Genomic DNA, 14,488 nt, shown 5'->3' with positions numbered 1-14,488 from the left:
ACACAAATAAAACAATAAAATATGGTCTCAGGTCTTCTTATGTATGGAAAGTGTTGGAAAATAATGTCAAAGCATTCACATACTGTACCCTGCAAATATGCCAGCAAATTCACTATTGAGTATAATATACAGGATATAGTACTAAGGATATTATCTGACAGATACAGTAGATAATCGGTTGGTAGATATATAGGAGAAATAAATTATAAATAGATTTGATAGATAGATGTATAGATAAATAGACCAATTTGCCATGCTTTGTACAGCGCTGCGTAATCTGTAGGCCCTATATAAATAAAGAATTATTATTATTATTATTATTATACTCTCTGTGGGAATTATAAAAATAGACTTTGCAAGGTGAATCGTGCCAAGTGTATATTTTTATTGTACAAACATCCTCTTGCAAACATCCTTTTGTCTCTGTAACCTCTTTTGCTTATGCAAAGTTACAGAGTGATGGTCACCTGTAGAAAAGATATTTAGCAATAAACATAATAACTATACGGCTGCTGTGCGGCTTTTTCTTAATGCCATTAGAATATAAAGTATAGGATGTTGGTCTATATAATGTATACAAACTAGCTCCAAACTATAGCTTTTTATACCTACACCTTACCAGGCAAACCCTATTGAGGCATTCTGTGGGTGATGGCTTTCTGCTAGGATTTAGCATCACATTGTTATTATAATGAAACATGTGTTACTGTCACATTTGTCATAAGAATAAAAGAACTGCAGCGTTGCTTTAGTGCGGTATAGTCTTCATATTATTTCACTGCACAGCAGTACTGGTGACCACCTGCTCTGCAGAGAACTGCGGCATAGCTCCATTCAAGGGAAAGATGGTCTTGCTGCAGTACCCTGCCTAGCTGAGAGTCAATATAACACTAAGTAGGGAAAACAGTTTAATAAATTGTAAGCTGTTGCGAGCAGGGTCCTCATTCCTATTGTTCCATCTGACCATGTTATTACTCTGTTATGTCTTCTTATGTTTGTATATGTACCCCATGATTTGTAAAGTGCTATAGAATTTGATGGTACTACATAAATAAAGAGTTATTATTACAACAAGTCCCACAAGTCACATTTTTCACCTAGCCATAAGATGATATATATATGATCACTAGGGGCCTCATCAGTCCATTAGACTATCAATGTTGTTTCAACAACTCTGTGCTGAAGATAACTGGAGGTACTTGGAACCCAGTTCTAGTTATTGGTGGCTAGTAGGCCCATCAGACAGTTAATAAATGCTGACTGTGGGAAAAAATTTATTTCAGAATTCAATCACTGGCTTGTTAAAAAAAGATCCATCTTTGAAATTACTTTGAAGTAATACATTGACTGCATTAATGGAAACAGCCGCAGACTTGTCTCTACTAATGCCAGGCTGCTAATACAGTATTAGCAGCCATGGAGTGCCTAGCCTAGCCTGCAGAGATTATTCATCAGATAAGTCCATCAAGGACTTCAACAACTATACACAGAGGCGTAACTACAGGGGTAGCAGCCATAGCAGCTACTATGGGGCCCACAGAGTCAGTCGATCCAGTCACCTGTCCTGACACAAAAACAATGTAAGATGTGCACCATTATATACATGCTATTCAGCACATTTACAGCTCAATATGTATAGAACAAAATGCATCATCCACATCTGAGCCGGCCCCTCAGATTGAAGGGAAGTGGAGAGCAAGACAGCAGGACTAGAAATCTCTCATTTCTACTTCCTGCTCTCTACTTCCCCAATGTGGTCTGCACCTACTGGACTGCTAAAATCATATCTGTGACCTCTGCCAACCCCCTAGGAAAAGAAGACTGCCTGACAGTGAGCATATACAAGTGTGTATCAGTGTATAAATGTATATATACACATTTATATATGTGTGTATGTGTATAATTGTGTGTGTATCTGATGTATATGATGTGTATACACTGTGTATGTGTATATACCATGTGTATATCATGTATGTATGTGTGTGTGTCTATATTCTGCATGTGTGTACATGGTGTGTTATCCTGTATGTATGCATATATATGATGTGTATATACTGTATGTCTATATATATATGTATATATATATATATATATATATATATAATATACTGTGTATATAATGTGTATATACTATACGTATGTGTACATACTTTATGTCTATATGTTCTGTATATAGTGTATGAGTGTGTACATTATGTGACTATGTCTATATACTATATGTAGGAGTCCATAAATGTATATATGAGTGCATAATTGTCTGCATAGGAGTGTATAAATGTATTTTTGAGTGTGTATATAAGTATATACATGTGTGTAATTGTTTAAACATGTGTGTATAAAAATATGTTTATATTTTTTAAGGGGAAGCGGGGCGCCATGCAGAAGTCTGCTATGGGGCCCAGCATTTCCTAGTTATGCTCCTGTCTGTACATATGGTTACATTAGCAAGGGCCAGGTAATGATTGCTGGCATCATTCTAAATGTTAACTGGGGAGTGTTAGGAATCTAGAAGCGCAAAATAAGTGTTGGGATTACCAAACTCTGCCCAAATTGAGGGACCAACAATAAAAAAGGCATGAGTGTCAGAAAAGGACAAAATATTGTGGTGCTGACACTTCATAAATATGAAGCACAAGACACAGCATGGGAAAACAAAATGCCCAAAAACTGGTGAAGAGTCAATAATGAATGACCCCCTTAAAGAGAACCCGTCATGCATGTATAATGGTGTGAGGCTGTATAATGATGTGCTTCCTGGTGCTGGTGGCCACACCCCCTGCAGCCTGTGTGTGCATGTGTGTGTATAGGAGAGATACAGCAGCTCCAGGCAGCCATGTTACAGCAGAACATGTCAGATTCATGTGTAGCTGATGTCTGTGTCTCTCACCTGTATATTAGGAGGATGCAGCATGTCAGCAGATGCAGCACACACACTACCAATGCTTTACTATACATTACACACAGACATGAGCAGGGGGAGGAGAGGGGAGGGGTAACAGGGGTGACATCACTGCCTCTGACCATGTGACCAGCCTCATTTACATAATAAAGAATAGATGATTTTACAATGATTAATGCATGAAATAACTAGATAAAGGCTGGGGTGGATCCTTGTGAGCTGCTCCAACAGGTAGAGGTGACAGGACAAGTGACACAGACCTGATGACAGGTGTCCTTTAATCTCTCAGTTGATTGTAATTGAAGGAGGGCATTCCCTTCAGTAACTGACAGGTACACCCACTACTTCAGGCCAGATTAGAGTACATTCAATGTCCTGGCAGTCAAGACCCTTGTAAAGTATTCCAGGGCTACTATGCTTAAGTTATAAAAGTTTTTTCCTGTTCATCGGAAAGGTCATCAATGTCAGGTGGGAGATGGTCCGGAGTGTCAGAAATCAAGACAGAAAGTAGAACTGGAAGAACAGCTCCATTCTCTATTTAGTAGTCAGTTCCAGGAACGGTAGCTTTTAGGTAAACAGGAGCTGAGCTGCTTTTTCTGCCTCCATTGTTGGAATCAAAGCAGAACAGAGCTACAGATGTACAGCTCCATTCTCTGTGTTGATGGTCTTTGGAAATACTATTCACCTGAAATAGCTGCAGTTAATGGGGCTGACCAATGCAAAGAGGACAGGGCTCTACTTCTGGCTTCATTCTCCATGTTGATTCTGACACTGGAGGCAGCCTACAGGGGGGATTCAGAGTTTTGGACCCCCCTCATTGCTCTGATATTGAAAACCCATTCTCAGTAATACAGTAATGTTTCTATACAATACCAAGAAGGGACCAAAAGGATTTCTTAAAAAAAATAGAAATCAACCCTATTTCCTAATTTAACAAATAAAAATAAACAGAAAACTGACTACATTTTAAAACACCCACACAAGAATCTGATGTACAAACACTGAAATAGACGCAGGCCAGTAATTGTACCTATTTCCCCCCTTATTACGCCACCCCATGCCAAGGGTGCGCGTGGATCAGTGACTTTTTATCATCTGCATTTGTTTTTGATTACGGATTAAGAATAGCACCCTTTCCTCAGATTCCTTGGACTCTGATGTTGTTTTTTTTCCACCACTTCCCCCAAGATGGCCTATATATTTTACAGGTGGCCGTCATGGTGGACCAATGGAAACTGATTTACCTGATTCATGAAACTTATTCAATTTACACAAAAACTGTTACACATAAACTTTCTAAAATGCTTGTATTTTGGAGAGTTTTTGTGTAAATTGCATTTGTACCATGAATAAGGTCAGAAAACGCAGGCAACAACAACATTAGGATCTTACCTAACACCAAGGAGAGATGGTTGGAAAAAATTGCCTATTTTTCACCAACAGAAAATAAATTAGAAGACGCTAGTGCAAACATATTATTAAAAAAATATGCACAAAGTCATGAATACTTCCCCCCCCCCCCAGTGACTCCTTATAAGTGAGATCCCCCATCTATATGAAGAACTTTGACTGCAATCCTGAGAATTTCTGCTTGGTTATAAGAAGACACAATCATTCCCATGATGACATAACATACCTCTAGGCTGATGCTAAAAATAACAGCAGAGACAAAAAGGGAATCTTTAATTAGGGCGACTAGGAGGCTTTCATTTTTATGAGTTATGGAAATCTGTGCCATACCAAAGTCATTATTTTTGCAGGTAATAGTTTGATCATATTAACTTGTGAAAAAAAGAAAATATTTCTCTTAAATTAAAAATAATTAAAACCGGAGTGAATATTGCAGGGCCATCTAATTAATGAAGACTACAGAAGCGTGCCTTCCACCCAATGTCTATATGCAAGCAAGTTTTACTTAAGGCCAAATTGTGTCCTGATTCATAATTAATGCTTTGCATCCACAGTCACCCATCTTTCTGATAAGCGGCTCAAGCTAAGTTTTGGCAAATTAAACATCCAAGCTCATATGAGATAAAAAAGATGGAAAGTGATAAAGTAATTAACTAAATGAAAGATGCTAAAGGAATCTTGTATCCAATGAAATGACACATATACATTATACGAAGAAGGAATATATGTATAAGGAAATTTGGGTGCAGAATAGTATAAACCATAAGTAAGATTGATTCATATATCCATTGTGATGTACTGGAATATTACCTTAGTTGCTAAAATCCGTGACTGCAGGGATGTCATGTGACTTCACAGTACTGTTTCCAGCATAGTGATGTAATGTCATATGACCCCGGCATCCAGTTGCTTTAGTGGTGTAATTTGTTCATATTGATGTGACCTTAGGATTCAATAATTGTAGGATAAGTTTTGCATCCAATGACTATATGCTACAGGAACAACACATATACAGTGATATAACATCATCTAACTACAGCATCACATATCTATGGGACACACCTAATGTTTTGTAAACAATAAATCAAGCAACAGTTAGAAAAAAATGGTCTGACATGCTTTGTGCCACATTTTCCAAGTGAGTATGTGAATTTTACAAAAAATGGGTGTGGTGTATTTTTCTGAGAAACTAAGCTAACATAAAAGGTGTTGCAGTGATGTCATTTGTCCTTTGATGTCATGTGATTTAACCTGATGGATGTAGATATATATGTTGTTCAAAGTTACAGATTACAATGAGATAACAATGAGCTGACATGTGTTACAAACCAAATGTGTTATGTTATCATAAACAAGGTAACATTTGCTACAAATGTATCATGTGTCAGCTTAATCTAATGCCAATATAGCCATCGTAGAAAACAGATGAGTGAGTGCGTGATTTTTTGTTAAGAACTTTCAGCGCATGCTGGGAGCTGAAGTTGTGCAACAGCTTTAAATTTACAGTTTCTACATCACTACCTAGAGTGTGGGTATGTTAAAGGGCATCTACCACCAGGATAAAGGACTATATGCAAATGAGCCTGAGGGGCTCCATAGGTGTTAATGGAGCCTGGAGCCCCACAGGCATACAGTCTTTCATCCTGGTGGTAGATGTCCATTAAAGGGGTTGTCCCATGTTTACAAGTCATCCCCTATCCACAGGAGCACAGAGCTTGGGCATTCCCATATAATAGAGTAGAATAGCAGGAAACATGCTATTCTGCAGCTCCACCCATTAGGGCTCCAAATAGCAGGGTCTGGTTCTCATGATTGGTGGGGGGTTCCAAACAGTTTGATCCACACTTATTATCTTCTTCTCCACAGAATAGGCGACACCTTCTAAACTTGGCTAATCCCTTTAAGTTCTTTTTACACCATATTCTACAGTGTCTGTCCAAGCTTTTAGGTAGTAGTTCCCATATACATCCATGGTAAACAGGATGCATATGAATGACTGGTTGCAATTGAAAGAAAGATGAATGCAGCTAAGTAGATGAAAACCTATTCCAGAATGCTCTGGATCTCAGACTGGGCCAAAGGTTCACCTTCCAACAAGACAATGACCCTAAGCATCAGAACAAGTATCTATAACAAAGCAGAACAACTCTGTGACCATTCTTGACTGGCCCAGCAATATCCCTGACCTAAATTGAATTGGGAATCTCTGGAGAGACTTGAAAATGGCCTGCACCAACGTTCACCATCCATCCTGAGGGAACTGGAGAGGATCTGCAAGGAAGAGGCAGAAGATCCCCAAATCTAGGTGTGAGAAACTTGTTGCATCATTACCAAGAAGACTCATGGCTGTCATAAGGTGCTTCTACACAATACTTAGCAAAACGGTGAATACTTATGACCATGTGATATTTCAGTACATTAATGAGCAAAAAAAGAACTTTTTTGATCTTACCAATTGGCTGCAATGAAACAAAGAGTGAAAATTTTAAAGGGGCCTGAATACTTTCCGTACATCTGTAAGTCATAGAAGCTGTTCAAAAAACTTTTCACTGCACACCTGCAACAAAACTTATCTGGTGGTGATTCTGCTGCAGCTAACCACAATATTCATACCATGTTTCTACCAAGGCTTAAACATTTTCACAAATCTGGCTATAAACAGTTTTCTTTTAGTAAGGTATGTTGTGAAAACCCTGAACTGCTAATGCCTTGCAGATAACTGCATTCCTAAAAACTCCTACATTTCTTAGTCCTTGGACAGGTGTTGAGCTACAAAGTCACTTGAGGCTAATATCAACACTGGTGTTTTTTAAGGTGCTTTGATATTAAGTTAGTAAATCTGTTTGGACCACTCTAACATCTTCTTTTTGAGCATGGTGAAAATATCTATTTACGCAAAACTTTTTGCACAAATGGAGTTTAAAAACTGTGAAACCCAAACATGAATATTGGCATTTTTCATGCAGTAAAGCTTTATAAAATATATAAATATATTCTATATGTATATAGAAGATATATAAGGTGACGTCTAAAGTGCAGTATAGTGCTAATGTAGTAATATTTGACTTATATGTAGAGAAATAAGGGAGTCATTTTATGCGTGGTAAATAAGGGACATTCTACTGGAATGAGAGACTAGTTTCCCTAAATATTTGTTATATTTGTTGTACAATATGTGAATTAATTCTCTTGTCATACATATTGCATATTACATTGGAATCTGCTAATGGACATGGTTGGGCGTTTAGGAGGTTTCTGAATCTTATACACTTTAGTTTACTCCAGCACATCTGCACCAAGGGATAAGTGGAAATCTCTGCTGCTAAAACAGCAATAATATTATTGATAAACATGTCATATTGGTAAGCCGTTAACATCTTATTTTGGGTGAAATTCAGTCAGTAATTGAGTTAGATGAATTTATGTTTTTTTTTCTCAAATTAAGTCTTACATCAAGGATTTCATGTATAAGGTCTGCGGCCACTATGCACTAGTAAGTACTGTAGACTTGGTTGCTATGGTAATCAATGGTAAAAAGAATTACCTAAGGAAACATACCCCTAAATTGTAAGGGATAGTCTTCTAAATGTTGGTCTTCTAAATAAAAATCAATTTTTTGGTCGCCTCAAGGCAAGTTTTCAATGAATAAAATAGTATTCTGATATTCCTACAGGAAGCTGTGCAAGTAGGTGATCAGGTTACAAAGGGGAACATTGGACCTCAACCAGATGGTCTGAAGTCATGATCTGAGAAAGTATATAAATTGGGTAATCCATTCCATATAAAGTAATAAACAGCTATTTTTATGACACAGTTACTTAGACATGAGGCGAAATTGGGGCTTTTGACTCAGGGTGAAATCAACTTCAAAAAGGGTAGTGGCAGCATCAGTAGTGCAGTTAATAATTGTGCACCTCTGGGAGTATGCCCTTGAACACATGACAGTTCCTAGCCACCACTAGTATCTCATTGCACCTGATGTTTGCAAGGATGGGAAACACTGGATGAACAACTTGCTAACAAAAGAAAATAATATTACTATTTGGGTGAGGTTGAGGGGACCCCTTTCTAAAGTTTGTCTCAGGTAGCAGAGAGGCTAGGTTCACTCCTGTTAGGATGTGTATATCTGCACATGTACTTAATATAGAAAATGCCACAGCTAGTTAATGATACTACTACATACTGCACTATACAGATGGCAACAGCCATAGTAGAGATGATTCTATCCACACTACATATTTTCCATATCCTACATATAAGCCGCATAGTCTTCAGCACCAGGTTTCCATGCACCAGGTTTTCCAGCAGCAAATCCACTGTAAGAATTTCTGTGAATCTGCCATCGCTGATGGAACTGATGCGAATGGTCGCAAATGGTTAAGCTTCATGTATGCAGCTTCATGTATGCATCTGGTTGTGGAACAGTGGAAGTATCTATCCCAACTCAGCTTCAGGTTTCTGCCACAGAAAGAATCGGATGGTTTTGAATCAAATTTGGAGGTGAATAATCATCTTAAAATAAGATCAATTATCTGATGTGTGATCCCAATCTTAGAGCAACCCTGTAAACAAAAGCCACAAAGGCAGTGTGAACATGACCTTACAGAGGGCTGCAGATGAATTTACTAAATGATCCTGTTATCCTGCTGCACAAAGCAGTGCAGCAGTGCAGCTCAGCCACATCTGTCATTGCTTTGTGATCTGATACCTGTACTAGAAGCCTCTGACTGGTATATGACATTACACAGCACTGTCTCCATATGACCTATGTCCATGAATACAGTAATAAGGACCCCTGTGGCTCACATAATAGATGCTTCCTTTGTATCTTGAAATAACAATGTTCCTTGTTGAGCTCTCAATATGACGTGTGGGAATGTGATATGTACAATTCACCTATATATAATTTATCACAGCCATGCAAGTGAATAAAATATATTCAGGGCCGCATAAAAATCCATCTCTTTCCACAATCAATACCGCTGCCTTGGATAAATTCCTAGAGGCTGCTCTACTTCCTAGAGGCAATTGGCTCCCAGAGGTTTCTAACAAATGAAGCATGGACAATTGAATGCCTTAAATTTAGGGATACTGTGAATAGGTAGTTTCCATGGAAGGGAGCTTGGTTATACTTTAAAAAATAATGTAGAACTTTACATTGAATCCTGACACCCAACCCCTAATACTCAAGCTAATTAAAATCTGCCGCATGTGCCTGCAATATGCTATAGTAATGCAAATGGCATGGTAATAATCCCCAAACATCAAGATTACTGCTTCAGTGAGATTGTCTCTCTGTCTCCCTGTCATTTTCCAGCTAGAATATACAGGATATGTTTATTCTAATATACAGATGATGCAGAGTTGTGAGTGTTAGCTCTGTAGGATAGAACTTTATGTCATAGTAACTACCTAAGATGGTGTAGTAGCACGTCTTTAAATTTTAAAAGGAAATTATGATTATATGATAATATATTTGTGCTAGATAAATGCAGCCTGCTACATGTTTAACATATAAAAATTGAGATGGCTAGCCTATTGAATAGCCATAATAAATGGAATTGAAGCTGAATTCTTATTTAATTTAAATAGAGATGGGTTTACCTGTTTATCAGGGACGTAACTACAGCGGTAGCAGCCATAGCAGCCGCTATGGGGCCCGCAGTGTCAAGGGGACCCGCCATTCGACCTGGCACTAATGATTGGAGGATGTGCACCATCATATACATGTTATACTGCACATTGTACAGGATAATTTGTATATAAAATATATGTCATGTATATTTGATATATGTGTGTATCTGTGATGTGTATAAAGTGTATATGGTTTATGGTGTGTATGTACTGTAAGTGTTTACATATGCTGTATATGGCACTGTGTGTATATGTGATGTGTATATGCTTTATATGTATGTGTATGTGTGTAAGAGCGTATAAATGTGTAAATATAGGTATATAAATATGTGAGTATATATGAGAGTAACATGTATATCTTTAAGAGGGAAGGGGGGCCCCATTCAGAAGTCTGCTGGGCCCTGTCTCTCCTATTTATTCCCGTTATGTTTATTTTCCATCCTACATTGTGATAACTAAGCTAATACATTGTTGGTTTAGCTGAAGTTCTATGGAAAACCAAACACCATACACATTGTGTTAACCTTATAACTCCTGACCTGGTTTACTCCACTGCCACACCAATAATTAAAAATGTATTTTAATGTGTTTTTTATCTTTACTTTAAAGAAAGCGAAATCTATAGAAAGATGTAGGCATAGGGCTCTCGGGCTAACCTTAAAAGGAGCTGTATTTGTAAAACCTGTGAATTGTAGCACTGCAGTTTGCTTCAGTACCATGGACAGCTCACAGACGCATTGCTGAACAGCACCCAAGATGATAACTACTAACACATCCCAAGTCTTAAAGACAGTTAGATCAGGCCTTAAAGCACTTCTTTGCCTGAACAGCTAAGGCCATACAGCCAAGAAGCTGCCTGAATCATCTCAGAACTGGAGATAATTAAGATGAATTAGAATTCAAGTCATTCTTGAGTCCCCCCCCCCCACCTAGAGTGGCTGATAACAGGGGACTACAGCTTGCATTAATGCATGCCTGTTTAAGCTTAATAACCCTTTAACCATCAAGCACATATGTATCTTCTGTTAGGGTCACAAAACTATATAGCACAATGCAAATACATACATTACAATTTTAATACAGTAAAGTATGTAAAATGCATTACAGGCCTTACAGATCTGCCATACTTATATGTGCCCTTATAGACTAGAGGGAATAGGTACCTCAGTATATTCATGACATACACACTTGTATTAAAGCCCAGTTTTATTATCTTTATTCTTTTTTTTTCCTAAATTGTGATTTAATCTTATGTCCTAAATGTGTTTTTAATTCCTCTGCCGGATAGTTATTTATGCCTGTGCTATGGACTTTAATCATTTCACGGTTTACAGTACTAGACAATAGATAATTAATCTGAAGAGAAAGCTGGGGGAGGGGGTTGGGGGGAATCTGCAGAGTTAGCTGAAATTCTTGCTGCAGTTTCTCACTTCTTTGAAAGAAGTGTGCACCCTAGTGCTGGCAGCTCAGAACTGCATGCGTTTTCTTGCTTTCTATTGTGGCATTTGTCCTAGTACAAGGCAGGTATAATAAACTAGATGCAGGACTGACCTTTTATAAAATAGGATTTGCAGTATATTAAGGCATGTGACATTATAAATTGCTTAGTACAGGGCAGCTGACACAGGTCACCACGTTTCTTTCAATAAGGATGATACATTGTAACAAAGTCCCTTATTCTTGTGGTTACATGATCATATTAGATGAGTTTTTAAATGTCTGGCTCTCTTTCAAGAGAACATAACAAATCTAATAGGGCAAATATAGTCAAGGCCCAGTTGTGTCTTGTAGCAATAAACTCAACAAACAAAAATTGATACAGGCAAAATAATCCTACCACCTTCCTTACTACACAGTCCAATCTATCATTTATATACTTACTATATACCTTCCAGAAGCCAATTGCAATTCTATGACCTTAAGTCTTACCATTAGATATAAAAGCTCTGACATAAAGCTATTTCATTGGGACTTTATTACATGTGCAGCCATTCATAATCTTAGCTAGCCTCCACTGCAGTGCAGTCCCCCCTCCCTCCCCTACTCCCTGGTAGTATTCACAAAGTGAATTCCTGCTGCAGCTGCAGCACATGCACATGCTGCTGTATCTCCCTTCATTCCTGATGTAGTCTGTATTGACATGTAACATCACTTCTTGCATTGATCATGCATTAAGATTGCAGGAGTCAAGAACCATGAAAAGGATTAATTAGGAAACTTTGATATTATCCATATTACAATTGAAGAGCGCCATCTCCTGGGCAGAGGTGGAAGTGGATTTTTTTTGTGTGTGCATCTCGGTGTTAGAGAAAATATATTGAATGGAAAAAAATGATCTGCAATGAGGGAGTGGGATACATTACCCTGGCTGCTTTGGAAGAGTAGGGGTCCTCAAAGAGAGCCCAAACTTTTGGCTGGCACCTCTTCCACCAGCCCAGCTTTCTCCCATCTTCCTGAAGGCAAAGTCTTTTCAGGTCCCCATCTTCCTCCTCCTCAGTGGGCTCAGGCGTCTCAAAGCTATCCAGCGCTTCCTCAGCATCTCTGTGCTGCCTGTAGTTCATCCAGCAGCAAGCCTCCACATCTGTCTCATCAATCCCCCAAAATGCCAGTTCTTCCTCATAGAGGGGTCCGCAGACATCTGCAGGGCAATGTAGCTTGCCAGTCCTATAGTAGTTCAAGACATAGGCAAAGACTTGAGGATGCCTATCGAAGAAGAACTCATCAGTCTTGGGGTCATAGTCAAAGTTGCTGAAGGCATCAGGCTCGGTGAGCCAGGATAGTCTGGTGCCTGGCAAGGTTTTGAGGGTACTCCTGTAGGTCTCATGCCTGATGCCACCAACATTAATGACAATCTTGTCGCTGTCCTCGTTTTTGCCCATATCTCCTTTCAAACATGACTTGGAAGGAGGCTTGTTACCAGACTTGCGCCCGCGGAAGGAGGAAACACAAACTGAGCTGATCATATGTGCCCTGGATGCTTTTTTCTTTTCCTTCTTTTTTTTTTCCTGGTGAAATCCGCAAGTAGAGATCAGGTTTCACTAGGACATCGAATCGTGTGGCTTCAATGTGGAAGCGTCATCATCCTCAGCTTCAGCACCAACACAATCCAACCTCCCCCCTCTCTCCCTCTCTCTGCACCCCCCTCCCCAAAAAGAAGAGACTTAGTACTGAAAGCTGCAAGAAAGGTCCAGCTAGAGTCAGTTCTTCATATAGACTCTATAGAAAAATAGATGGATCTCTAGATAGCCTCTACTGCTGCTTGCAATGAAGTTGGAAGACTAAGGAAGGACATGGATGGATACTTCGTCCACAGATGGATTTGCTGGATATGCTGGAAATCTGTAACGGGAAACAGAAGGTTTTTATTACTAATTTTTCCCAATCATATTATCTCATCATCATAATCCATATTCATCAGCTTCTCATCTCATCTGTAATATGGGTCGTTCATTGTATAATATTCTATGTAATTTATTTGTTAATCAAAGTTTGCTGCATGATGCATCCTTCTCATATAATATGCAGACATCAGGGTTTAGGGTTTCTTGCATGTTAGGATTATGTATTTGCACAGTCTCTTTCCCAGTATTTCTCTGGATATAGCATTCATAACATGTAGTCGGTTACTAGTAACTATAGAGGAAGATGACTATTATTGGGAAGTCTGTGTAATGTGTGGGTCTTCCCATTGACACTGTATATGACTCCCCCTGATGTGAGGACATGAAATGGGGGCTGCTCTGGTGCTGTGCCTGCAGGTAGTAAAAGGCTGAGTGGGCTTTTCTTCCCTGATCAATATGCTGAACACTAACAAGGTAAGCGATCCTTCAGCTCTGCACTATAATGACATGCTCCTGTATATCATGTGCTGCTGGGTTGTGGCTGCTGCACGCAGCTTGTGTGTACCTGGGATTTCTGCTGATGTAAGGGAAACCTAGCATAGTATATGCTCATGTAGCCCACTGTGTATGTACAGTATATATAGCCCTCTCTGAGATATTCCATCAATCACAGGCTACTCTGTATCTCCTTGAGATCAATCTATGTATAATTTACAACTACCTATCTATTTATTAAACTATCTATCCATCCATCTATCTCTCTATACAGTATATATTCATCTATCATAGAACACCATAGTGTGTGTGTATATATATATATATATATATATATATATATATATATACGTATATATATATATATATATATATATATATATATATATATATATATATATATCTTGGCTATCTATCTATCTATCTATCTATCTATCTATCTATCTCTAAATTGGTTAAAAATCAATAGCCCATTGTCTCTGTGCCTATCATCTATTATTTATTTATTCATCTATTAACTATCAATCTATCACCAATCTATCTATCTATCTTTCTATCTATCTATCCATCTATCTATCTATCATAGATATAATATTGATATATAACATTCACTTGTACAGTCTTTGTATATTAGTAAGCTATACATACACTATTTGTCATCTACAAACAGTAGCCTTTAAGACCTGAAATAACTTAAGGTTGTATACAT

The 14,488-nt window shown here is 38.3% G+C and overlaps 1 protein-coding gene across 12 annotated transcripts in view; it reads right to left on the bottom strand.

Moving 5' to 3' along the window:
• The window catches only part of LOC140063974 (voltage-gated potassium channel KCNC1-like), a 91,213-nt gene extending 78,110 nt beyond the window's left edge, over positions 1-13,103 (bottom strand). For all 12 annotated transcript variants that reach the window (XR_011847672.1, XR_011847673.1, XR_011847674.1 and 9 more), the window contains exon 1: positions 12,307-13,103. Coding sequence is in view for 9 of the 12 variants with exons in the window: in XM_072110316.1 (XP_071966417.1) it covers positions 12,307-12,906 (600 nt within the window). In the remaining 3 variants the exon portion in view is untranslated. The remainder of the gene's footprint in view (positions 1-12,306) is intronic.
• Between the last annotated feature and the right edge of the window lie 1,385 nt (positions 13,104-14,488).

Source organism: Engystomops pustulosus, chromosome 6 (genome assembly GCF_040894005.1).
Source record: "Engystomops pustulosus chromosome 6, aEngPut4.maternal, whole genome shotgun sequence".
NCBI lineage: Eukaryota > Metazoa > Chordata > Amphibia > Anura > Leptodactylidae > Engystomops > Engystomops pustulosus.
This window is presented reverse-complemented; position numbering and strand designations above follow the sequence as displayed.